The 26,373-nt window shown below is 46.6% G+C and overlaps 1 protein-coding gene across 2 annotated transcripts in view; it reads right to left on the bottom strand.

Moving 5' to 3' along the window:
* The window catches only part of TMEM44 (transmembrane protein 44), a 44,376-nt gene that overhangs the window by 5,783 nt on the left and 12,220 nt on the right, over positions 1-26,373 (bottom strand). Inside the window, exons 7-9 of one of the 2 annotated variants that reach the window (XM_055568653.1) lie at positions 25,220-25,360; positions 23,525-23,629; positions 10,619-10,777 (exon numbers count right to left, since the gene is read on the bottom strand). In XM_055568653.1, coding sequence (XP_055424628.1) covers positions 10,619-10,777; positions 23,525-23,629; positions 25,220-25,360 — 405 coding nt within the window. The remainder of the gene's footprint in view (positions 1-10,618; positions 10,778-23,524; positions 23,630-25,219; positions 25,361-26,373) is intronic. The other variant, XM_055568652.1, reaches the window with a different exon arrangement.

Raw genomic sequence — 26,373 nt, 5'->3', positions numbered from 1 at the left:
ATAAAGAAGCTGAGTCCTCCAACTAGGTTTGAAATGAAACCTTGAAACCTCCTTTCCAAAATCTTCAGCAACCTAAAATTTCAGAAGAGTGCCCTCTAGTGGAAGTAGTAGATGAGAATGTCCCTAAGGGTATGATTAATCCAAATCTTTGTAAAGGAGGTCTCTCTCCACCCCTTACGAAAAAAAGCGAAAGTAACTAACATTTTTGTAGTCTTTTCCCTGTTTCAGGAGCAAAATTTGTTCATTTTTATATAGAAACTTTTTAAAAAAACAAACTGAAGACTGCACGTAATTCTATCCCTGAGAGCCTTTATGATTTAATGAAGGAACAGCCCTCTGAAACACACACACACACAAATCAAATTATGCAAATTGCTTTTCTCTCTTAACACAGAATAAGCATTTCTGTATACCCTTAAATTGTCTTTCAGTTCAGTTCAGTTCAGTCACTCAGTTGTGTCCAACTCTTTGCGACCCCATGAATCACAGCACGCCAGGCCTCCCTGTCCATCACCAACTCCCAGAGTTCACTCAGACTCATGTCCATCGAGTCAGTGATGCCATCCAGCCATCTCATCCTCTGTCGTCCCCTTCTCCTCCTGCCCCCAATCCCTCCCAGCATCAGAGTCTTTTCCAATGAGTCAACTCTTCGCATGAGGTGGCCAAAGTACTGGAGTTTCAGCTTTAGCATCATTCCTTCCAAAGAAATCCCAGGGCTGATCTCCTTCAGAATGGACTGGTTGGATCTCCTTGCAGTCCAAGGGACTCTCAAGAGTCTTCTCCAACACCACAGTTCAAAAGCATCAATTCTTCGGTGCTCAGCCTTCTTCACAGTCCAACTCTCACATCCATATATGACCACAGGAAAAACCATAGCCTTGACTAGACGAACCTTTGTTGGCAAAGGAATGTCTCTGCTTTTGAATATGCAGTCTTTAGGACCACAATTCCATCACTTTCATGAACCACAGCACACAGTATTTCAATTCACCTCATTGCTAAAAGTACACATTTTTGTGTTCTGAAACCTGCCCCCAGGTCATGTGCTAACTTCTTTGTTACTGAAGACTCTGAGGTGTATTTCTGCCACCAAGGAGAGTCACTTTCCAGACTGGCAGCTGAATGGGCCCCCAGAGACCATCTGTACAACTTCCTCCTTACATTTAGGGAGAAGAGACTTCCCCAAGACTGGGGTGGTGAAATGCTGCTGGACTCAGGACCCGTTATAAAGGTTTTTTTTGTTTTTCTGATCATAAAGTTTTGAGAATGGCCAGATACACACCAGCTACAGTTCGGTCTTAGATTTCATTAAGTAGATTTCCTTTTTTATTTTCCTTGCACCTCTCAGGCATTTAAACCTTCCACCTTACACTTCAGTATCTCATCCTTCCTATTTCTTTAGTTAATTAAGCAATTCTGTAACACTTAACTTGGGATCAAACATGGTTTCACCTCTCATACATTCTTTCCACCTATCTACCAGCTCTCTACCTCTCTACCTTACGATTATACAGTGGAAGTGACAAATAGATTCAAGGGATTAGCTCTGATAGACAGAGTGCCTGAAGAACTATGGACAGAGGTTCATGACACTGTACAGTGATCAAGACCATCTCCAAGAAAAAGAAATGCAAAAAGGCAAAAATCGTTGTCCGAGGAGGCCTTACAAATAGCTGAGAAAAGAAGAGAAACTAAAGGTAAAGGAGAAAAGGAAAGATATACTCATTTGAATGCAGAGTTCCAGAGAATAGCAAGGAGAGATAAGAAAGCCTTCCTCAGTGATCAATGCAAACAAATAGAGGAAAACAATAGAATGGGAAAAACTAGAGATCTCTTCAAGAAAATTAGAGACACCAAGGGCATATTTCATGTAATGATGGGCACAAAAAAGGACAGATATGGTATGGACCTAACAGAAGCAGAAGATATTAAGAAGAGGTCCAAGAATACACAGAAGAACTGTACAAAAAAATATTCATGACCCAGATAACCACAATGGTGTGACCGCTCACCTAGAGCCAGACATCCTGGAATGCAACGTCAAGTGGGTCTTAGGAAGCATCACTACGAACAAAGCTAGTGAAGGTGATGGAATTCCAGTTGAGCTATTTCAAATCCTAAAAGATGATGCTGTGAAAGTGCCGCACTCAATATGCCAGCAAATTTGGAAAACTCAGCAGTGGCCACAGGACTGGAAAAGGTCAGTTTTCATTCCAATTCCAAAGAAAGGCAACACCAAAGAATGTTCAAACTACCGCACAATTGCACTCATCTCACACACTAGTAAAGTAATGCTCAAATTTCTCCAAGCCAGGCTTCAACAGTACATGAACCATGAACTTCCAGATGTTCAAGCTGGATTTAGAAAAGGCAGAGAAACCAGAGATCAAATCGACAACATCTGTTGGATCATCAAAAAAGCAAGAGAGTTCCAGAAAAACATCTACTTCTGTTTTACTGACTATGCCAAAGCCTTTGACTGCGTGGATCACAACAAACTGTGGAAAATTCTTCAAGAGATGGGAAGACCAGACCACCTGACCTACCTCCCGATAAGTCTGTATGCAGATCAGGAAGCAACATTTAGAACTAGACATGGAACAACAGATGGGTTCCAAATTGGGAAAGGAGTACATCAAGACTGTGTATTGTCACCCTGCTTATTTAACTTATATGCAGAGTACATCATGCAAAATGCCAGGCTGGATGAAGCACAAGCTGGAATCAAGATTGCTGGGAGAAATATCAATAACCTCAGATATGCAGATGACACCACCCTTATGGCAAAAAGTGAAGAAGAATTAAAGAGCCTCTTGATGAAAGTGAAAGATGAGAGTGAAAAAGTTGGCTTAAAACTCAACATTCAGAAAACTAAGATCATGGCATCCAGTCCCATCACTTCATGGCAAATAGATGGGGAAACAATGGAAATGGTGACAGACTTTTTTTGGGCTCCAAAATCACTGCAAATGGTGATTCCAGCCATGAAATTAAAAGATGCTTGCTCCTTGGAAGAAAAGCTATGACCAACCTAGACAGCATATTAAAAAGCAGTGACATTACTTTGCCAACAAAGATCCGTCTAGTCAAAGCTATGGTTTTTCCAGTAGTCATGTATGGATGTGAGAGTTGGACTATAAAGAAAGCTGAGTGTCGAAGAACTGATGCTTTTGAACTGTGGTGTTGGAGAAGACTCTTGAGAGTCCCTTGGATTGCAAGAAGATCCAACCAGTCCATCCTAAAGGAAATCAGTCCTGAATATCCATTGGAAGGACTGATGTTGAAGCTGAAACTCCAATACTTTGGCCATCTGATGCAAAGAACTGACTCATTTGAAAAGACCCTGATACTGGGAAAGATTGAAGGCAGGAGGAGAAGGGGACGACAGAGGATGAAATGGTTGGATGGCATCACCGACTCAATGGACATGAGTTTGAGTAAGCTCCGGGAGTAGGTGATGGACAGGGAAGCCTGGAGCTGCAGTCTGTGGGGTTGCAAAGAGTCGGACACAACTGCGTGACTGAACTGACCAGTTCAAACTTCCTACTCAGCTCTTCCTTCCTGGTCTGTACTGAGTAAAATGGGATGTGAGATAGCAAAATGGGTCACAAGCCATGGAGTGCTATGTGCAAGGCCCCTGGTGACCTGGATCAGTGAGAGAGGAGTTCTGACCCACGGAGGGCTGGTTTCCTTAATAAGGATGACAGTTTCACTGCAGGGACATGCCAAGGTTGGCATGAAGGGTCGAGATAGAGAAGCCATGTGTATCACAACGGTGGGCAGCAGGGGTTGGGAAAAAGGCTGTTTCTACTCCAGTCACAGGGATTTACAAATACTGTATTTAAGCCAAACTCTAGGACCACCAGGCAACCTTGGCCCTGGCAACCTTGGTTCCTATTCCTGATTCTTTAAAAATCTTTTTCACCTTTTAAAATATGAGATATAGCTGACATATAACATTGTATATTTGTGGGGGTTTTGGAAGAAATTTTGCTATTCATGTGCTGCTTAGAACCAAAGAACTGACTCAGTGTGACTAACCTCCGCCTACCTCCCCCAGCCATACACCTTCACACCTAGAGTCACTTGCTAAGTGGGACCTGAACGATGACCTGGTCCACAGCTGAGCATCTGCGGGAACGGTGCTTTGTCAGAGCCTCACCAGCTCCCTGAGCTCATTATCTTCACTTACAGAGCAAGTTCTGAAAGATGAACGGTGCTGCCTGGCTCAGGGACTCAGGGCCAGCGTGGGTGTCCAGCCACCCTGCTGTCCACCGCACCGCATCTAGAACCATTCACAGGCTTGCAGAGCCCCAGCAGCACCCCCATTTGATCCTCACAATCTCTGTAATGTAGGCAGGGCAGGTCTCCTGATTCCTGTTTACAAAGGGAGAAACTCAAACCCAAGGAGTCCAGTGCAGAAGCATGGCCACCAGGCAGGTGAGAGCCTAACAAGCCCCATCCCTGCTCAGCACCCTCTCTTCTCCTCAGCTCTGCTGCCCTCAGGGCCCAGTGGAGAGTCTTTCCTCACCCCCGGGGGAACCGGCTGACTCTCCACACACTTCCAGACATACCATCTCTCTTGGCCACAGGGCACCTAGGAGCACACAGATCTGGGCAGGGCAGATACCACACCCTGAACTTGATTTCTAGCCTTTGGGGCCTATTTCTTCTGGTCTCTTTCTTCATACTTATATGTATTTTCTTTTAAAACTAGGACTTTTAGAGTCAGTGTAGGTGGGTGTGTTAGTCTCTCGGTTGTATTTGACTCTTTGAGACCCCATGGACTGTAGCCTGCCAGGCTCCTCTGTCCATGGGATTCTCCAGGCAAGAATACTGCAGGGGGTTGTCATGCCCTCCTCCAGAGGATCTTCCCAACCCAGGGGTCGAACCCGGGTCTCCCACATTGCAGCCAGATTCTTTACTGTCTGAGCCATCAGGGATGATGTGTGGTTCTTTTTATTAACTAATTGTTTTTTCCTTAAAAGAATGATGTGGCTTTAAGAAGGACAAACATCAGAGGCCTCTGTCCTGACCTGCGGGTGCTGGAAGCAGGGTCTGGAACAAGCAGTGCTTATTGTCAAGGTTGTCAAGAGCCTCAGGCACAGAATTAGCAAGACAAGCCTCTTCAGACAGCAATCTGATATCTGGTGTTTGGCTCTGTACACACACAAACACACACACACACTCTGTGCCGGCTCCAGCCAGTCATTCTCAACATGCAGACTTTCTTTCATTGACAGAAACAGCCCCCCTGCAGAATTCCTACAAAGCTTCTTACACCAGGTCGACAGCATTGCTCAGAAGCACAGAAGAGAAAAAAATGACGAAGTGCTCCTTCCTCACCAAGAGGGACTCAGTCCTTTCTTGCATCCCAGAGGCTAGCAGAGGAAAACCTTTAAAGGCACAGGAGTAGTCTCAACACGAGGGCGACCCTGCACTCATGAAGCAGGGGCTGGCCACTGTCCTGGCAAGTGAGGATGCTGGCTGGAAAGTCCTGCTCCCTGTGGGCCCGGCCCCCCACCTACAGACTGCGGCTGCTGACCCCTCCTCCACAGGTGCTCAGGATGCCCTCGGACAGCTGTGTTAGGAGTGGGGCTACCTCGTGTTTAATGGCCGAGGGAGTGAGTGGGCACGGTCCCTGTGGAATGTGCCCTCTCTTGTGGAGACATGCAGAAATCCACGCAGCCCACACAAATGACCTCTCCACAGAGTCACGGGTCACACTCAGGCTCTGGCGCCGTTCATCCGGTGCCCTGACCAGCCCAGCTGGTGCACACTTCGAGGATCAGTGAAAATAACCCAATTCTCCCTTCAGGCAAGTTTCCACATCTTATCTGTCTGATCCCTCCCTTCTCTTGTGTGTTCTGCATCACTGAAATTCCTGGTAAATCCCAATGTTTTATCCTGTCTGTTAGACAGGGCCTTGCCTGAGAACAAAGGCAGGGCACAGGTGAGCGGAGAGAGTCCTATGGAGAGTTTTTCATCTGTATGATGAGAACGATAGATAATAGACTCGGCCCTGCCTACCGCCCTGGGGAGTTCCTGCTGAGGCAGTGGGGTGTAGTGGGTAACGACAGGGTTTCTGAGCCAGACTTCTGAGCCAGGTTCAGATCCCCAGGTCTGCCAATTATAACTATGATAATGGTGATGATGTTTTCTTGGGCATGTTACTTAAATTCACTTAATCCCAGTTTTCTCTTCTGGGAAACAAATATTTAAAGGTCTTTGCCTCGGGCCGTTAGAAGGATTATACCAAACAGTGTTTGTGAGTATAGAACACACCAGGTGTGGCTCATGACACAACCTCAGCCACCGTGAGCAACGGTCTTAAAATGCTTAGTGAGCTGAGTGATGTGATACAGTGTATGTGGTATTGAGGGGCCGTTCTTCTCGCCACCTCCCCCAGTATGGCAGGAAGTGGGTCTTCAAATCGCTCAGTATGTGCCCCAAAGCCACAAAGCCACCCTCTGAGAGTTAAGTCACAAAACTGTAAAGGCCAAAGACCACACAGGAGGTAAACACATCACCTTAGCGACACAGAGTGTCTCCAGGGCCTCACAGTGGGAGTGCGCAAATGCTCCCTTCTGTACCCCAGGGTCAGGCGGAAGCCCAGCTGGTTGGCAATAGACACAGACAATAAGAGGAGGTCAAGGGCGAGGATGCCCACTGTGGCCAGAGAGTAGAGACAGATGCCCCGGGTGCTGCAGCCCAGCATTACAAAACATCTGAACTGTGCAATGCTGGGAGCAAGAGAGGCTGCAAACCAGAGGAAGTGGCAACATGGGGCCCAGCATCTGACCACAGGCCTCAGCCCCTTTGGTGTGTGGTCTGGAGGAGCAAGGTCACAGTCAGGCTGTGGCCAACCTACCAAGGGCCTCCCACCCGGTGAGGTGGGTCAGGATGGCTCACCTGTCCTCAGAAGGTTTGCTTTCAAATCCTGCCCCCCTCAGAACATGCTTGCTGAACGAGCGAGTGACGGAACAGGTGGGTGAATGTGGCATCACACTCATCAAGTAAAATACCCTCTTGCTGCCCTTCAACCATCAAGGATCCAGAATCTTTAAGAAATACTGCTCTGAAAAGCCAGGGAGACCACCCCGTCCCAACACCCTGAGCTGCTGCTGGTTGACTGACAGGCTTACAGCTTAATTTTCATCATCACACCTTCCAAATGTGGAAAACTCAGAAGTGGCCGCAGGACTGGAAAAGGTCTGTTTTCATTCCAATCCCAGAGAAAGGTAATGCCAAAGAATGCTCAAACTACCACACAATTGCACTCATCTCACACGCTAGCAAAGTAATGCTAAAAATTCTCCAAGCCAGGCTTCAACAGTACATGAACCATGAACTTCCAGATGTTCAAGCTGGATTTAGAAAAGGGAGAGGAACCGGAGATCAAATTGACATCTGTTGGATCATCAAAAAAGCAAGAGAGTTCCAGAAAAACATCTACTTCTGTTTTACTGACTATGCCAAAGCCTTTGACTGCATGGATCACAACAAACTGTGGAAAATTCTTAAAGAGATGGGAATACCGGACCACCTGATCTGCCTCCTGAGAAATCTGTATGCAGGTCAGGAAGCAACAGTTAGAACTGGACATGGAACAACAGACTGGTTCCAAATCAGGAAAGGAGTACGTCAAGGCTGTATATTGTCACCCTGCTTATTTAACTTATATGCAGAGTACATCATGAGAAACGCTGGGCTGGAAGAAGCACAAGCTGGAATCAAGATTGTTGGGAGAAAAATCAATAACCTCAGGTATGCAGATGACACCACCGTTATGGCAGAAAGTGAAGAACTAAAGAGCCTCTTGATGAAAGTGAAAGAGGAAAGTGAAAAAATTGGCTTAAAACTCAAAATTCAGAAAAATAAGATCATGGCATCTGGTCCCATCACTTCATGGCAAATAGATGGGGAAACAATGGAAACAGTGACAGACTTTATTTTGGGGGGCTCCAAAATCACTGCAAATGGTGATTCCAGCCATGAAATTAAAAGACACTTGCTCCTTGGAAGAAAAGATATGACCTACTTAGATAGCATATTAAAAAGCAGAAACATTACTTTGTCAACAAAGGTCCGTCTAGTCAAACCTATGATTTTTCCAGTAGTCATGTACAGATGTGAGAGTTGGACTATAAAGAAAGCTGAGTGGCGAAGAACTGATGCTTTTGAACTGTGGTGTTGGAGAAGACTCTTGAGAGTCCCTTGGACTGCAAGGAGATCCAACCAGTCCATCCTAAAGGAAATCAGTCCTGAATATTCATTGGAAGGACTGATGGTGAAGCTGAAACTCCAATACTTTGGCCACCTGATGTGAAGAACTGACTCATTTGAAGAGACCCTGATGCCAGGAAAGATTGAAGGAGGGAGGAGAAGGGGATGACAGAGGATAAGATGGTTGGATGGCATCACCGACTCGATGGACGTGAGTTTGAGTAAACTCCAGGAGTTGGTGATGGACAGGGAAGCCTGGAGTGCTGCAGTCCATGGGGTCGCAAAGAATTGGACACGACTGAGTGCCTGAACTGAACTGAACACCTTCCAAAATTTCTACAATAAACACATCTTACTTTTAAGAAGAGAATATACAGATTAGCAGAAGACCCGAAGGGTCACACATCTAACAAGCTACACTGTCCCCTGCTCGCATATTCAACAGTCTGAACTGGGAGATTTATAATCCCGTTTGAGCTGCAGTGTCTATGTCTAGTGAGCTTCTCAGTTATTCAGGACTCAGGGCTTTGCCACGTATCGTGTACATGTGTTTCAGGTAATGAAGCAGGAGGACTGTGCTGGGGGAAGGCAGGGGTTCGGGGTGGGGGATGGGGGCAGCTGAGCTTCTAAAAATATATTTCTTATTTAACAAGTGCAAACGTACTTATTTCCACTTGCCTCACTTATGAGAGTGATCCCATCCCCTTGGAATTTACGTAGTTAAGCAAATAAATGTCTAAAAAGAGAGAGAATAGAGGAGAGGAAGGAAAAGGGCTGGAAAACACAGAAATGGCCCAGACAGTCATAGAGACAAATTTCCAAACTTTCCAAGGTCACGGTCCAATCCTGACCTCAGTTAGGGTTTCCACAGAGTGAGAGTCAGTATAGCTTCCTACTCTCTCCCTCCTTCCTCCCCCTCCCCATCTCACCAACTCGGCTGTCCCTTCCCCTCACTGAATACACTCTGCGCTCAGGCTCCCTCTCTCCCTGGATCCTTGGACTCAGCCTGGGTCCCAGCCACCAAGCCATGAACCTTGGGTGTCTTGCCCACTCTGAGATCAAACCCAAGAAAAAAACAGCATCGAATGCAGGACTTGGGGATACACGGACCCTGAATGGTCTCTGGTCTGAAATAGAATCTCTCCCTCAAAACCCAAGCTCTCAGGGACCAGCTGTGTTTGGTCCAGGACGGAGAGATAAAGATGAGGGCAGCCCAGGCCTCCAGACCTAAAAGCCTGTGCACAGCCTGGTGGGGGAGGCAGGTCCCTGCAGCCCTCCAGGCCACACAGCACACAACAGAAGGAGTGTAAGAGATGTATGGGCTCTGGGCACCCCAGGGAGGGAGGCTCTAATCCCTGGGGTGTGTGTGGGGTGGGGGAGTAGGTGGTATCTGGGTATGATTCTGACATGTGGAAACTGGGCCAGAGAAGACCCAGGAAGAAAGGCCCAGAACCCTGGGGATGAGGGAGCAGTCCATGGCCAAGGGGGACATGTAGGTCAGGGCGAGGAAGGGCACAAGGCCCGGGCAGGTGTGCATGGCCTGGAGCCCACGCCACAGGGTCTGGACTCTACCCCTGAAAATCACAGGCTCCAAGTCTTTCAGATTTCCAGGTTCACTATGAGTTCAACAAGTATGGGGGACTGACTCGGGACCTCTGGCTCATTACTTTGCCAAATAAGGCCACTACGACCAAAACCAAAACCTCAGCACCAACTAACCACTTCCTATTATCATCAAGTTATAAAAAGGTGTTTAAACATCAAAAGAGTGGGAGAACCCAACCAACCCAGACCGAAGGTGTCCCCCACTGACACCACCTGTACATGATGCTCTCCTTGTTCTCACTGGCTGCAAAGGGAAACTTCCTTCTGTGGGGAGCTTGTGGGGCTGAGAGGGACAGGACCACAGGCCTGAGAGTTATACCCATTTCTGTATCACAGAATGTGATGTGTCTTGTTTGCAGATCCAAAAATTCACAATGAGGCAAAGCTTATGAAAGTGCCAGACAGGATGCCCTCCAAGGGCCTCCGTGTATCACCACGACAGCACCACAGGGAGCAGCTGGTGCTCCTTGCGGGGGAAGAAAGGCTTCCCTGGTCACATGGGTTTGGGAACCATGGAGCCTCTTTAAAAAGTTTGTCATTCAGCATTTATTTCTCTAAGACATGACTGTTTCCAGTGACTCAGTGTGCAGAGCTTCCCTGACTCATCTGACCACAGAAAGTCCTCCCCAGCGCGGACTGTGTACGAAAGTCCTTGGAAGATGTTTAGTCACTATTCAGCAGGCATGAGGTCGGAGTGGAGGAACAGAGAGAATGCAGGTACCATGGAGGCACAGGCAAGCCCGGGTGAAAGAGGACGCACACACCCACCAGCAGACCCCACACGTACCTCGAGGTCGGAGTTGATGGAAGAGACCTGGGAGGAGCTGCTGGAGGACACACGGGCCTGGATGACCTGGACCGGAGGGTAGGAGGGGGGCTCCTGCAGGGATGTGGCTCCTGTGTCTGTCTGTCCGTCGCCAGGCAGCCTGCTGGCACTGCAGCTCACCTGCAAGGTGTGTGGGAAGGGCAGGCAGAGACTTAATTTGCATCTTTATTTTTTGCACTGTCAGGGCGTTCTTGTCCTTCAGGGTTCCAAAGGTAGGAAAGGATGTAGCATGCGGCGGCCTCCACCATCCTCCCGAAGCCACCGAGCTCCCCCTAGAGGCAGCCAGCACTCATTTGCGTGTCCTTCCAAACTTTCTGTGCACACATGAGCAAATGCATGGACATATTCCCCGCATTTCCACTAACAGTAGTACACTCTATAGTCTCCTATGCATCTTCCTTTCTTTTCCACTTAACAACATGCCTTAGAAATAGTACTACAGCAGATCTGTTTTTGTAGCATTGTATAGGTGTTCACAATCTGTTTAACCAGTCCCCTGCTGATGGATGTTTTAGGGTATTCCCAATCTCTTGCTTTTACAATCATTATTGAGTGTGGTAAATTATATTTTACATTCAAAATTTCTGGATATACAGGATAAATTCTTAGAAGTGGAATTGCTGAGTCAGAAGGTATGCACACTTGTCATTTGGGTAGCTCTTGGCAAAAGTAGGGCTTCCCTTGTGGCTCAATGGTAAAGAATCCGCCTGCAATATGTGAGACCTGGGTTTGATCCATGGGTTGGGAAGATCCCCTGGAGAAGGGAATGGCTACCCACTCCAGTATTCTGGCATGGGGAATTCAATGGACTGTATAGTTGATGCGGTTGCGAAGAGTTGGAAATGACTGAGTGGCTTTCATTCTTACTTCCACTTGCCAAAAGTGCACTCCATAGAGGCTTAACCAACACACCTGCCAGCAGCCTATGAGAGTGCCTTGGGAAGGGTTAAGGGAGGAAGAAACTTGTGAGATTATCTATCATCTATTTATATCTATCTATCTAGACTTCCCAGGTGGCCCCGCAAATGCAGGAGACATGAGACGCAGGCTCGATCCCTGGTTGGCGAAGATCCCCTGGAGGAGGAAACAGCAACCTACTCCAGTATTCTGTCCTGAAGAATCCCATGGACAGAGAAACCTGGCAGGCTATACTCCATAGATTCTCAAAGAGTTGGACACGACTGAGGCGACTTAGCAAGCACCCATATCTATCTATCATCTATCTCTCTGTCCATCTCAGAAGAGAGCTTCCTCCTACAGGGCACGCAGGTTTCCACAGGGATCCTCGAGGCTATGGGCTGGGGTTTCAGTTCAGTTCAGTCGCTCAGTTGTGTCCGACTCTTTGCGACCCCATGGACTGTATACAGTGACAGGCTTCCCTGTACATCACCAACTCCCGGAGTTTACTCAAACTCATGATCATCGAGTCGGTGATGCCATCCAACCATTTCATCCTCTGTCGTCCCCTTCTCCTCCCGCCTTCAATCTTTCCTGGCATCAGGGTCTCTTCAAATGAGTCAATTCTTCACATCAGGTGGTCAAAGTATTGGAGTTTCAGCTTCAGCATCAGTCCTTCCAATGAATATTCAGGACTGATTTCCTTTAGGATGGACCGGTTGGATCTCCTTGCAGTCCAAGGGACTCTCAAGAGTCTTCTCCAACACTACAGTTTAAAAGCATCAATTCTTCGGTGCTCAGCTTTTTTTGCAGTCCAACTCTCACATCTGTACATGACTACTGGAAAAACCATAGGTTTGACTAGACGGACCTTTGTTGACAAAGTAATGCCTCTGCTTTTTAATATGCTGTCTAGGTTGGTCATAACTTTTCTTCCAAGGAGTGCCTTTTAATTTCATGGCTGCAGTCATCATTTACAGCCCCCACCCCCCAAAATAAAGTATCTCACTGTTTCCCTTACTTCCCCATCTATTTGCCATGAAGTGATGGGATCAGATGCCATGGTCCCATAGTTTTCTGAATGTTGAGTTTTAAGCCAACTTTTTCACTCTCCTTCTTCATCAAGAGGCTCTTTAGTTCTTCTTTGCTTTCTGCCATAAGAGTGGTGTCATTTGCATATCTGAGGTTATTGATATTTCTCCCAGAAATCTTGATTCCAGCTTGAGCTTCATCCAGCCCAGCGTTTCTCATGATGCACTCTGCATATATGCTAAATACACAGTCTTGACGTACTCCTTTTCTGATTTGGAACCAGTCTGTTGTTCCATGTCCAGTTCTAAATGTTGCTTCCTGACCTGCATACAGATTTCTCAGGAGGCAGGTCAGGTGGTCTAGTCTCCCATCTCTTGAAGAATTTTCCACAGTTTGTTGTGACCCACACAGTCCAAGGCTTTGGCATAGTCAATAAAACAGAAGTAGATTTTTTCTGGAACTCTCTTGCTTTTTCAATGATATAACAGATGTTAGCAATTTGATCTCTGGTTCCTCTCCCTTTTCTAAATCCAGCATGAACATCTGGAAGTTCATGGTTCATGTACTGTTGAAGCCTGGCTTGGAGAATTTTGAGCATTACTTGGCTAGCATGTGAGATGAGTGCAATTGTGTGGTAGTTTGAGCATTCTTTGGCATTGCCTTTCTCTGGGATTGGAATGAAAACAGATCTTTTCCAGTCCTGTGGCCACTGCTGAGTTTTCCAAATTTGCTGGCATATTGAGTGCAGCACTTTCACAGCATCATCTTTTAGGATTTGAAATAGCTCAACTGGAATTCCATCACCTCCACCAGCTTTGTTTGTAGTGATGCTTCCTAAGACCCACTTGACTTCACATTCCAGATGTCTGGCTCTAGGTGAGTGGTCGCACCATTGTGATTATCTGGGTCATGAAGATCTTTTTTGTACAGTTCTTCCGTGTATTCTTGCCACCTCTTCTTAATATCTTCTGCTTCTGTTAGGTCCCTACCATTTCTGTACTTTATTGAGCCCATCTTTGCATGAAATGTTCCCTTGGCATCTCTAATTTTCTTGAAGAGATCTCTAGTCTTTCCCATTCTATTGTTTTCCTCTATTTCTTTGCATTGATCACTGAGCAAGGCTTTCTTATCTCTCCTTACTATTCTTTGGAACTCTGCATTCAAATTGGTATGCCTTTCCTTTTCTCCTTTGCTTTTTGCTTCTCTTCTTTTCACAGCTATTTGTAAGGCTTCCTCAGACAACCATTTGCCTTTTTGCATTTCTTTTTCTTGGGGATGGTCTTGATCACTATCTCCTGTACAACGTCATGAACCTCCGTCCATAGTTCTTCAGGAACTGTATAATCCCTTGAATCTATTTGTCATTTCCACTGTATAATTGTAAGGGATTTGATTTAGGTCATACCTGAATGGTCTAGGGGTTTTCCCTACTTTCTTCAGTTTAAGTCTGAATTTGGCAATAAGGAGTTGATGATGTGAGCACAGTCAGCTTCCGGTCTTGTTTTTGCTGATTGTACAGAGCGTCTCCCGGAGAAGGCAATGGCACCCCACTCTAGTACTCTTGCCTGGAAAATCCCATGGATGGAGGATCCTGGTGGGCTGCAGTCCATGGGGTTGTTAAGAGTCGGGCACAACTGAGCAACTTCACTTTCACTTTTCACTTTCATGCATTGGAGAAGGAAATGGCAACCCACTCCAGTGTTCTTGCCTGGAGAATCCCAGGGACGGCGGAGCCTGGTGGGCTGCCATCTATGGGGTCCCACAGAGTCGGACATGACTGAAGCAAATTAGCAGCGGTAGCAGCAGCAGCAGCATAGAGCGTCTCCATCTTTGGCTGCAACAAATATAATCAATCTGATTTCTGTATTGACCACCTGGTGACGACCGTGTGTAGAGTCTTCTCTTGTGTTGTTGGAAAAGGGTGTTTGCTATGACCTGTGCGTTCTCTCGGAGAAGGCAATGGCACCGCACTCCAGTACTCTTGCCTGGAAAATCCATGGATGGAAAAGCCTGGTAGGCTGCAGTCCATGGGGTTGCTAAGAGTTGGACACGACTGAGCAACTTCACTTTCACTTTTTACTTTCATGCATTGGAGAAGGAAATGGCAACCCACTCCAGTGTTCTTGACTGGAGAATTCCAGGGACGGGGAAGCCTGGTGGGCTGCTGTCTGTGGGTTCGCACAGAGTCGGACACAACTGAAGCAACTTAGCAGCAGCAGCAGCAGCAATGCGTTCTCTTGGCAAAACTCTGTTAGCCTTTGCCCTGCTTCATTCTATAGTCCAAGGCCAAATTTGTCTGTTACTCCAGGTATCTCTTGACTTCCTACTTTTGCATTACAGTCCCCTATGATGAAAAGGACATCATTTTGGGGTGTTAGTTCTAGAAGGTCTTGTAGGTCTTCATAGAACCGTTCAACTTCAGCTTCTTCGCATTACTGGTTGGGGCATAGACTTGGATTACTGTGATACTGAGTGGTTTGCTTTGGAAATGAAGAGAGATTATTCTGTCATTTTTGAGATTGCAGCCAAGTACTGCATTTCAGACTCTTTTGCTGACCATGATGGCTACTCCATTTCTTCTAAGCAATTCCTGCCCACAGTAGTAGATATAATGGTCATCTGAGTTAAATTCACTCATTCCAGTCCACTTTAGTTCACTGATTCCTAAAATGTTGATGCCATCTCCTGTTTGACCACTTTCAATTTGCCTTGATTCATGGACCTAACATTCCAGGTTCCTATACAGTATTGCTCTTTACAACATCGGACTTTACTTCCATCAACAGTCACATCCACAACTGGATGTTGGTTTTGCTTTGGCGCCATCTCTTCATTCTTTCTGGAGTTATTTCTCCACTGATCTCCAGTAGCATATTGGGCACCTACCGACCTAGGGAGTTCCTCTTTCAGTATCCTATCCTTTCACCTTTTCATACTGTTCATATGGTTCTCAAGGCAAGAATACTGAAGTGGTTTGCAATTCCCTTCTCCAGTGGACCACATTTTGTCAGAACTCTCCACCATGACCTGTATGTCTTGGGTGGCCCCACACGGCATGGCTCATAGTTTCATTGAGTTAGACAAGGCTGTGGTCCATGTGATCAGATCGGTTAGTTTTCTTTGACTGTGGTTTTCAGTCTGTCTGCCCTCTGATGGAGAAGCATAAGAGGCTTATGGAAGCTTCCTGAGAGACTGACTGAGGGAGAAACTGGGTCTTGTTCTGATGGGCGTGGGCATGCTCAGTAAATCTTTAATCCAATTTTTTGAGGATGGGTGGAGCTGTGTTCCCTCCCTGTTATTTACCTGGGGCCAAACTAGAACTAACTCATTTGAAAAGACCCTGATGCTGGGAAAGATTGAAGGTGGGAGGAGAAGGGGACGATAAAGGATGAGATGGCTGGATGGCATCACTGACTCGATGGACATGAGTTTGAGTAAACTCTGGGAGTTGGTGATGGACAGGGAGGCCTGGTGTTCTGCAGTCCACGGGGTCGCAAATAGTCGGACACGACTGAGCAACCTTCACTTTCACTTTCAAACTACGGTGGCGGTAATGAAGACAATGGCGGCCTCCTTCAAAATGTGCCATGTATGCACTGCTATAGTCACTGCCCCCAGCCCTGCAGCAGGCCACCGCCAACCCACGCCTTGGCCAGCGAATCCTGGACACTCACGGGCAAGTCTGGCTCAGTCTCTTGTGGGGTCACTGCTCCTTTCTCCTGGGTCCTGGTGCACACAAGGTTCTGTTTGTGCCCTCCAATAGTCTGTTTCCCCAGTCCTGTGTAAGTTCTGGCGGCTCTATGGTGGGTTAGTGGTAACCTCCTCCAGGAGGGCTTACGCTGCACCCAAAGCCCCTGCCCCTGCAGCAGGCCACTGCTGACCTGTACCTCTGCAGGGGACACTCAAACCCAGTTCTGTCTCAGTCTCTGTGGGGTCTCTGGGTCTTGGTGCGCACAAGGTTTGTTTGAGCCCTCTGAGTGTCTCTGGCGGCTATGGGGTTTGATCTAAACACAATTCCGTCTCTCCTACCATCTTGCTATTTCAAATCCTAAAAGGCGATGCTGTGAAAGTGCTGCACTCAATATGCCAGCAAATTTGGAAAACTCAGCAGTGGCCACAGGACTGGAAAAGGTCAGTTTTCATTCCAATCCCAAAGAAAGGCAATGCCAAAGAATGCTCAAACTACTGCACAACTGCACTCATCTCACACACTAGTAAAGCAATGCTCAAAATTCTCCAAGCCAGGCTTCAACAGTACATGAACCATGAACTTCCAGATGCTTAAGCTGAATTTAAAAATGGCAGAGGAAGCAGAGATCAAATTGCCAACATCTGTTGGATCATCAAAAAAGCAAGAGAGTTCCAGAAAAAATCTACTTCTGTTTTATTGACTATGCCAAAGCCTTTGACTATGTGGATCGCAACAAACTGTGGAAACTTCTGAAAGAGATGGGAATACCAGACCACCTGACCTGCTCTTGAGAAATCTGTATGCATGTCAGGAAGCAACATTTAGAACTGGACATGGAACAACAGACTGGTTCCAAATAGGAAAAGGAGTACGTCAAGGCTGTATATTGTCACCCTGCTTATTTAACTTATATGCAGAGTACATCATGAGAAACGCTGGACTGGAAGAAACACAAGCTGGAATCAAGATTGCCAGAAATATCAATAACCTCAGATATGCAGATGACACCACCCTTATGGCAGAAAGTGAAGAAGAACTAAAGAGCCTCTTGATGAAAGTGAAAGAGGAGAGTGAAAAAGTTGGCTTAAAACTCAATATTCAGAAAACGAAGATCATGGCATCTGGTCCCATCACTTCATGGCAAATAGATGGGGAAACAGTGAGAGACTTTATTTTTGGGGGCTCCAAAATCACTGCAGATGGTGACTGCAGCCATGAAATTAAAAGACACTTGCTCCTTGGAAGGAAAGTTATGACCAATCTAGACAGCATATTAAAAGGCAGAGACATTACTTTACCAACAAAGGTCCGCCTAGTCAAGGCTATGGTTTTTCCAGTAGTCATGTATGGATGTGAGAGTCGGACTATAAAGAAAGCTGAGGGGCAAAGGACTGATGCTTTTGAACTGTGGTGTTGGAGAAGACTCTTGAGAGTCTCTTGGACTGCAAGGAAATCCAACCAGTCCATCCTAAAGGAAATCAGTCCTGAATATCCATTGGAAGGACTGATGTTGAAGCTGAAACTCCAATACTTTGGCCATCTAATGCAAAGAACTGACTCACTGGAAAAGACCCTGATGCTGGGAAAGATTGAAGGCAGAAGGAGAAGGGGACAGACGAAAGAGGATGAGATGGTTGGATGGCATCACCGACTCAATAGACATGAGTTTGAGTAAACTCCGGGATTTGGTGATGGACAGGGATGCCTGGCGTGCTGCAGTCCATGGAGATGGAAAGAGTTAGACATGACTGAGCAACTGAACTGAACTGAACTGATCTCTCTTCCATCTGAGAAGACAGCTTCCCCTCACAGGACACACAGATTTCCTCAAGATCCTCGAGGCTGTGGGCTGCGGTTTCAGAGCCAGGCAGTCATCACACTGACACAGCACAGGGGGAGCAACCTGCCTTCCAGACCATGTGTCCATCAGCTAACTGTGTTACCTTGGCAAGAAACCTTGTCCTCCTGAGCGTCACTTTCCTGACCTATAGACAGGGCTGGTGGCCCCTGCCTGCCCTCCTCTTAAGTGGTGTCACGAGGGTAGGATTTAGTAAACGCCCTGGACACATGAGAAGAACAGCTGCTCATACTGGTCCCCAAATCACGCAGGGCTGCAACCCTAGACAGGTCAAGGGCACAGAGCCCTGTGAGAGTCGGCTGGAAGGGAGGAAAATCCACAAAGGAAACACAGGCAGAGACATGGGGTGGTGGGGGTGGGGGGGGGGGAGCAGAGGCCTCCCAGCCACAACAATGAAAGAATCTATAAATTCCCCAGGCCTGATCACACCTGAGTCAACAGATAAAACAGAGTTTCAAATGCTGCGAGTTGTGGACTCCTAGGACCCCATGCCCTCAGCCCCTCAGGCCCAGCCTGGCCCCAGCTGCGCCTCTTGGGAAATCTCTCATTAGACCAGTGTTCAGGAGGGGATGTTGGGAAGAGTGGGGACCTCACTGGCTCGTTTGCCTGTTTCACAGGGTAGTCCAAACTGGATGTGTATTAAAGCACATGGCATCACGGTACCAAACCACAACATGCCCATCAGGACACTCTCATTTAAAAAAAAAAAAAATCTGCTAACATAGCAGGCATGAAATGGCAGCATAAAAAGCATGTCCTTTCTATAAAAGCTCAGGGCCCGGAATCAGACATGCTTAGCCTGAAACCTATTTTTGAGATTTTTCTAACTATAGGATCTTGGGCAAGTGAGTTAACCCTCTCTGTGCCTCATTCTAAAATAATAATAAAAGTATTAAATATAATAATTTAGCATAATAATAATTCAACAATTTATATAACAATAGAAATAACACTTGTATCTACTTCAAGTTGTTATAAGAATTTGTGTTGATGATAATTTTAAAAAACATTTATCAAGCATTTACTGGGTGTCAGCCATTATGCCAAGTAAGAAGCTGCATAACTGTAAGGAAAGGCACAGATCTGGGTAGAGACAGGTATGAATCCTGGTTCTAACACCAACAGATCGTGTGACCTTGAGCAAGCTGCCTAACCTCAACTGGCCCCTTTTCCTTCTCTGTAAAATGAGCATGGTAACCTCAAGGGTTGGGTGTTTGGATTAAATGATGTAATCTATGTAAAGCACTTAGACCAGTACTCTAAGCACTATAACCAGCACTCTAAGCACTATGACCAGTACCGTTATCACCAGAAGGGTTGGTTGTTATCAATTACTCAGAGCCTTACAGGTAGTTAGCCCTAATAGACCACCACAGGAATGATGACTCTTCTGCCCAGGCTAGAGGCAGGGCTCCAGGCTCCCAGCTGGGAGCTGTCATGAAGACAATGCTCGCCCTCTGGTGGACACAGAAGGAAGAGAAAAAGAGAACACAGTCTTCTCCCAGAGTCTGTTTCCCAGCAGGCATCCTCTCAAGACTCAGGTACAGGAGTCTTGCGTTTAAGTGAACACAATTTTTCCATTATTGTTTTTTATTTTGCATCATTCTTTTTTATTTTGCATTATTATTTTTCAGAAATTCCATGATTTCAAAATTTCTAATGTAAAGTGTTGGCCAGATGCTGCCAGGGCTCCCTGTGCTTTCCCCCAGGGCTTCCAATCACCCACCTACCCACCCACCCTCCCGATGGAAGAAGAGTTTAATGGCCAAAACAGGCTCTTAATTGTGAAAACGTGCTCCAAATCTCCCTGAACTTCACTTACATCACATACAGGCTATTTGCATCCACTTCCCAAGGAACAACAATAAGTAAAACCTCTCTATCAGGACCAAACTCTGAGTGTCAGCATGTCCCAAAGTCAGCTCAGTGGGGCCCCTACTACTGAACTCTTCGTTCCAACACACCTGTGCTGAGAGCCTGTGACTCGATGCACCAGGGTTGAGGCAGATGAGACAGAAGCAGACAAAGTTTATATCCGAGCAGGAGACAGAAAACAAACAAAAGTAAAAGATCATGAAATGTGCTTTGCAGAGCATTTTAAAAGGTAATAAAGTAATACAGATGGCGACTGCAGCCATGAAATTAAAAGACGGCTACTCCTTGGAAGGAAAGTTATGACCAACCTAGACAGCATATTAAAAAGCAGAGACATTACTTTACCAACAAAGGTCCGTCTAGTCAAGGCTATGGTTTTTCCAGTGGTCATGTATGGATGTGAGAGTTGGACTGTGAAGAAAGCTGAGCGCTGAAGAATTGATGCTTTTGAACTGTGGTGTTGGAGAAGACTCTTGAGAGTCCCTTAGACTGCAAGGAGATCCAACCAGTCCATCCTAAAGGAAATCAGTCCTGGGTATTCAAGGACTGATATGGAAGCTGAAACTCCAATACTTTGGCCACCTGATGCGAAGAGCTGACTCATTTGAAAAGACCCTGATGCTGGGAAAGATTGAGGGCAGGAGGAGAAGGGGATGACAGAGGATGAGATGGTTGGATGGCATCACCGACTCAACGGACATGGGTTTGGGTGGACTCTGGGAGTTGGTGATGGACAGGGAGGTCTGGCGTGCTGCAGTTCATGGGGTCGCAAAGAGTTGGACATGACTGAGTGACTGAACTGAACTGAAAGTAAAACAGCAGAAGAGATATTTGACTGGGTGGTGGGGGAAGAAGGCCTTCGGAGAAAGTGACGTTTTTACTGAACATAAAGACGAGAAAGAAGCAGACATGTAAAAAAATCAGGAGGAAGAGCACGTAGGCAGAGGAATGAAGAGATATTCTGTGTAGCCAGAGAGGAGTGAAGCAGGGTAAAAGTGGAGGCAGTCAGGGATGGGGCAAGCACGGGTCTCAGAGGGTCTAACAGGTCTGTGTTAGGAGATTAGATTCTATTCTGTGTGAAATGGGAAGCCAGAAGTGAAGTGAAGTCGCTCAGTCATGTCCGACTCTTTGCAACCCCATGGACTATATAAAGTCCATGGAATTCTCTAGGCCAGAATACTGGAATGGGTAGCCTTTCCCTTCTCCAGGGGATCTTCCCAACCCAGGGATTGAACCCAGGTCTCCTGCATTGCAGGCAGATTCTTTACCAGCCAAGCCACAAGGGAAGCCAGAGGAGTGCTTAAACCAAAGAGTAGCAAGATATAATTTACGTTTTAAACAGACCCTTCGGGTTACTGGTTGTAAGTGGAGGGGATAGGACAAAAATAGCAGAGGGGCAAACCAGTGACAAGTCTCCTGGATCTACTTGTTTCCCACTTTTTAAATTGAAGTACAGTTGATTTACAATGTTATGTTAGCTTTAGGTATACAGCAAAGTGATTCAGTTATACATATTCACCTGTATATGCCTATATTCTTTTTTTCAATTCTTTCTCATTATACCTGCCAGACTCCTCTGTCCATGGGATTTCCCAGGCAAGAATACTGGAGTGGGTTGCCATTTCCTTCTCCATAGGATCTTCCTGGCCCAGGGATCGAACCCAGGTCTCCCACATTGCAGGTGGATTCTTTACCATCTGAGCCACCAGGGAAGCCCTATAGTTTATTACAAGATATTGAATATAGTTCCCTGTACTATGTAGCAAAATCTTGTCATTTATCTATTTTATACATAGTTGTGTGCATCTGTTAATCCCATGCTCCCAATTTATCCCTTCCCCTACCCTTCCACTTTGGTAACCATAAGTTTGTTTTCTATATCTGTGAGTCTATTTCTGTTTTGTAAATAAGTTCATTTGTAGTATTTTTTAGATTCCACATAAAAGTGGCATCATATAATACTTGTCTTCCTTACTTCACTTATATGATAATCTCCAGGTTGGATCTACTTTATTTTTATTTATTCATTTTTTGGCTGTGTCCGTACCATGTGGGATCTCAGTTCCCCAAACTGGGATCAATACCTATGTTCCCTGCATTGGAAGCGCAGAGTCTTAACCACTGGACCACCAGGGAAGTTCCTGGATCTACTTTAAATGAAGTATTTACAAGACTCGCCCATGGGTGAGATGGGCATAAGCATGTACTGAGGAGAAGAGGGGGATCTGGGTTTGCCCCACCGCACTGACATGAGGAAGATAGGGAGAGGAGCAGGAGCCGGTCTGGGCATGGAAATCCAGAATTCTATATTAGACACGGGGTGTGTGAGATGCCCTGTGGTGATAATGAAGAGGTAGCAGAGCAGCCAAGACTAGAAAGGATGGAGACACAGGCAGGGGAGATCGCAAGGGCTGGCAGGTGGGGCTATGGGATCAGAGAAGGGAGCCCTCCTGAGGCGGAGTTGGGGTACTGCAACCTTGAAATCAGGCTCACCGGGAGGAGCCGCCAGGAATGCGGAATCAGAAAAACTAGGACAAGGAGGGCCCCAGAAACTGGAAGAAGCGGGTGGCTGAACGAGTTGAATCTCAACTAGGACAGAAATTATCCCAGGATTTAGCGGTAGGGAGGTCACTGTAGCCTCGACAGGAACATCCTAGTGGGGTGTGGGATGTGAAGTGGATGTCTTACCACCTTTTTCAGTCTTTTCTCCAACTCTCCTCCTCCTGTTGCTGCTGCTGCTGCTAAGTCGCTTCAGTCGTGTCCGACTCTGTGCGACCCCATAGACGGCAGCCCACAGGCTCCCCCGTCCCTGGGATTCTCCAGGCAAGAACACTGGAGTGGGTTGCCATTTCCTTCTCCAATGCATGAAAGTGGAAAGTGAAAGTGAAGTTGCTCAGTCTGTCCGACTCTTAGCGACCTCATGGACTGCAGCCTACCAGGCTCCTCCGTCCATGGGAGGAGGACAAGAGTACTGGAGTGTGGTGCCATTGCCTTCTCCTCTCCTCCTCCTGAGGACCCCACGAACAGGCCAGAACACCGGGAGTCACCCCATACCCTCACTGCTCCCACTGCTCTACCCACTGACTCCACTGAAGCTCTGCATCTCCATCAGCTCTGAGGCCACACCACCTCTTTCCTGGACTTGCAGCCATCCCTCACTGACCCCCTTATCTCTAGGCTCCTCTCTCTAATCTGCCCCCAGCACGGCCTGAGTGATGGCCCTAAAATGCATGACTGACCCTGAGTCTCTAGTCCTGAAGTCTCCTGGATTCCCGTCATCCTCAGGATGATGGTCAGCTTCCATACTGTGACCTTGCCTCTTCGCCACCTTTTCATCTTCCCAGCTCCACTTCATCTGACCACCTCCTCCCTACCAAGGCCTTCAAAAGCTCTTTTTTACATGCTTTCCTGACTCATCCTGCCCCTCCTGCAGCTAAAGTGTCACCTCTCCAAGAAGCCTCCCATGACTACCCCCCACCCTCTGGGCACCGAGCGGCGGCTCACAGCCACTTGCCTGCTGCACCGGTTCAATGGTCAGCTCCATGTAGCGACTGATGGCTGCCATCCTCTGGAGCGGCTTGCAGTGTGGGAGTGTGGTGAGCGGCACCCAATCCGAGTTCTTTCAAAAGGAGACCGGAAGACAAAAAGGAAGAAGGAGACACTTCCTAAAAACAGGATTCCATTTTCTTCAAAAGAATCCCTACAGTATTTTTCTGTTCTTTTATGGCACATCTCACTTCCTATAAGATGTATCTATCTGTCTCTTTGATGTCACAGAAGGTGGGTGGGTCTGAAACTTTGCTGCACAGTGGAACTACCTGGGCTTCTTAAAAACAGCTCATGTTTAGCTTTTAACCCCAGACATTCCGATTTAACCAGTGTGGAACTGACCTGGAGAGTTTAAAAGCTCCCGGGATAATTATAAAGTTTGGCAAAGCTGGGAGACCACGTAGGTGGGTGCTAAACAAACGCTTTTAGAAGAAGTGGTTCCAGGAGGACTTATTAAAACAATTGAGCTGTGTTTTGGTAGAGCTTGGCGGACCCTGGAATTTGCATTTCTAACAAGTTCTTGGGCGATGCTAGTCCAGGGACCACACTTTGAGAACCAGAGCTGTAAAGACTGCTGAAGAGACAGTGAAGGCTGTACTTACTCTCTTCAGAACACTAAACACATGGGGCTCTCCCGAAATGTTCTAGCTCCCTTTTGGAATATAATTTCACAACAGATTCTAGAATGGAATGAAAATAACATCCCATTAGAGCCTTCCTGGGAACTTGGATCTTTGGTCCAAGAACCTGTATCGCCCCTTCTAGCTCGGCCGTATCTACACACTATCTCCTGTTTCATTAGCTCAGTCAGATTATGCCGTTAAAGCTAGAACATTTGGAGGAGTGGACCTGGCTCACTCACAGAGACTCTCATTTCCACTCTGAAAGAAATGAGAATAGTGAAGAGTCTTCATAGGAGACTAGATTTTTTTTTTTTTTCTGAAAAAATTATCTTAGAAAAGAGGGAGCTGCTTTCCGTTCAAGTCTTTACAAGCTCTCTTATTATCATGAGGCACTTGTTCAATTATTTGCACCCAAGGACTTCTGACAAAGACAAACTCCCTCAGTTAGCATAGTTCTCCTTACTTACAGGGGTCACCTGATTAAATCAGTAAAGACAAAGACAGACACATTTACAGATATGACATAATTTCAAAGGGTGGATCTTATTGTAAACAACACTTTAAAAATCAGCTTTTTAGCAATATCAACTTTTTAAAAAATTGTGTTATTGGTGGTGATGCTGTGGATGTCAAATTCATGCAAAAATAGGAACATAAGTTTTTATCAAATGAGGGCAAAAAGCACATTACTTCTAAACTCAAGTATTAATCTATATAGTAAGTGAATTTCAATATATGTGTAAATTACCAAATAGCATAAATGGACATTTGACTGTTTTATCTACATTGCTAAAAAATGTTTAAGTTCATGCAGCAATCAAAGAAAAAACTTTAAAAATATTTTGTACTTGGAAAAACAGAGGATCCTATTTTCTCAGGGCACTCAGTGTTGTGCATAACAGTAGTTCTTTAAAGTGACTGACTGGCTCACACTGGAGGGACCCCCAGATTCCCAGGCTGGGCCCTGGCGAGGCTCTCCACCTCTGCCCATGCTGGGCACAGACACTGGTTGGCCCCATCCAGCTGGGAGACCTTGCCTCGGTCATTGCCTCCTGGTTTTCTTCCTCCTTCTCTGCACAGGTCAGAAGGGCTTGGGTGTCGGGGTTCTCTCCCGCTTCAGAGGCAAATCCCAAGACCTGCCTCATCTTGCTCTTCATCACGCAGGAAAGGAAAATGATCTGAGAAGTGGAAGTTAAGGTTCAAGGAAGCGGAGAACTTCAGTTGCTTGATGCTGCCTTCACCTTGGCACCCCGAAGGCTCCACCCTGGAGTGATGCCCTCACTCCCCAGAATCATCCTGCCAGGGTAGGCCCCAGAGCAGACACAAGATCATCTAAGGACAGAGCCAGGTCCAATTCTCTCTGTCCCCCCAGGGCCCACCATGCAGCCAGGTGCTCCAACAAGCACCTGGTGAATACTTTTTAAACCAAAGGATTGTGAAAACCATCTTCCTCGGCTTAGGAGGGACGGTACACGTAGTGGGTTGAACAGTGTCCTCTCCAGATTCATATCCACCCGGAACCTCAGAATGTGACTTTATTTGGAAACAGGGTCTTTGCTGATATCAAGAGTTAGTTAAGATGAGGTTGGCAGTAGACTAGGGCGGATAAGGTAAGTCCCACAAGAGGAACTTCAGAGGAAGAGAAGACAGGCAGAGATACACAAAAGGAAAAGGGCCACATGACGATAGAGGCAGAAATGGGAATTATGCTGCCAGGAACCAAGGCACCCCAGGAGCCCACCTGAAGATGGAAAACGCAGGGCGAGACTCTCTCTTGGAACCTTTGGAGGGAGTGTGGTCCTGTCTGGACTTGGGGCTTCTGGTCTCCAAAGCTGAGAGAATAAATTCCTTTGGCTTAAGCCATTGAGTTTGTGGCAATGTGTTATGGCAACCTTGGCAGACTCAAACAGTAGGTGAGAAAATTTTTTTCGGAACTGTTTATGCTAGATCCACAGGGTTTTTTTACACACTCCCTCGCCAGCAGAGGCTTACCCACTGTCAGCATCTCCACCCGCCACTGTCTGAGCTTAGCGTGCCCTTGAGGCCCTCACAGCAAGGTCACCAGGGTGTCAGCACATCGGGCAACAACCCCTTGGGGACAAGAAAGGGGGACAGCTTTTCTCCCTGCTTCCCCACCCCAGGCTCCAGCACCAAATAGGACAGGAAACGCAGGATCAGCTGTGCAGACCAA

Source organism: Bubalus kerabau, chromosome 2 (genome assembly GCF_029407905.1).
Source record: "Bubalus kerabau isolate K-KA32 ecotype Philippines breed swamp buffalo chromosome 2, PCC_UOA_SB_1v2, whole genome shotgun sequence".
Classification (NCBI taxonomy): domain Eukaryota; kingdom Metazoa; phylum Chordata; class Mammalia; order Artiodactyla; family Bovidae; genus Bubalus; species Bubalus kerabau.
The sequence above is the reverse complement of the archived record's forward strand: the minus strand, read 5'-3'. Positions and strand labels throughout refer to the sequence as shown.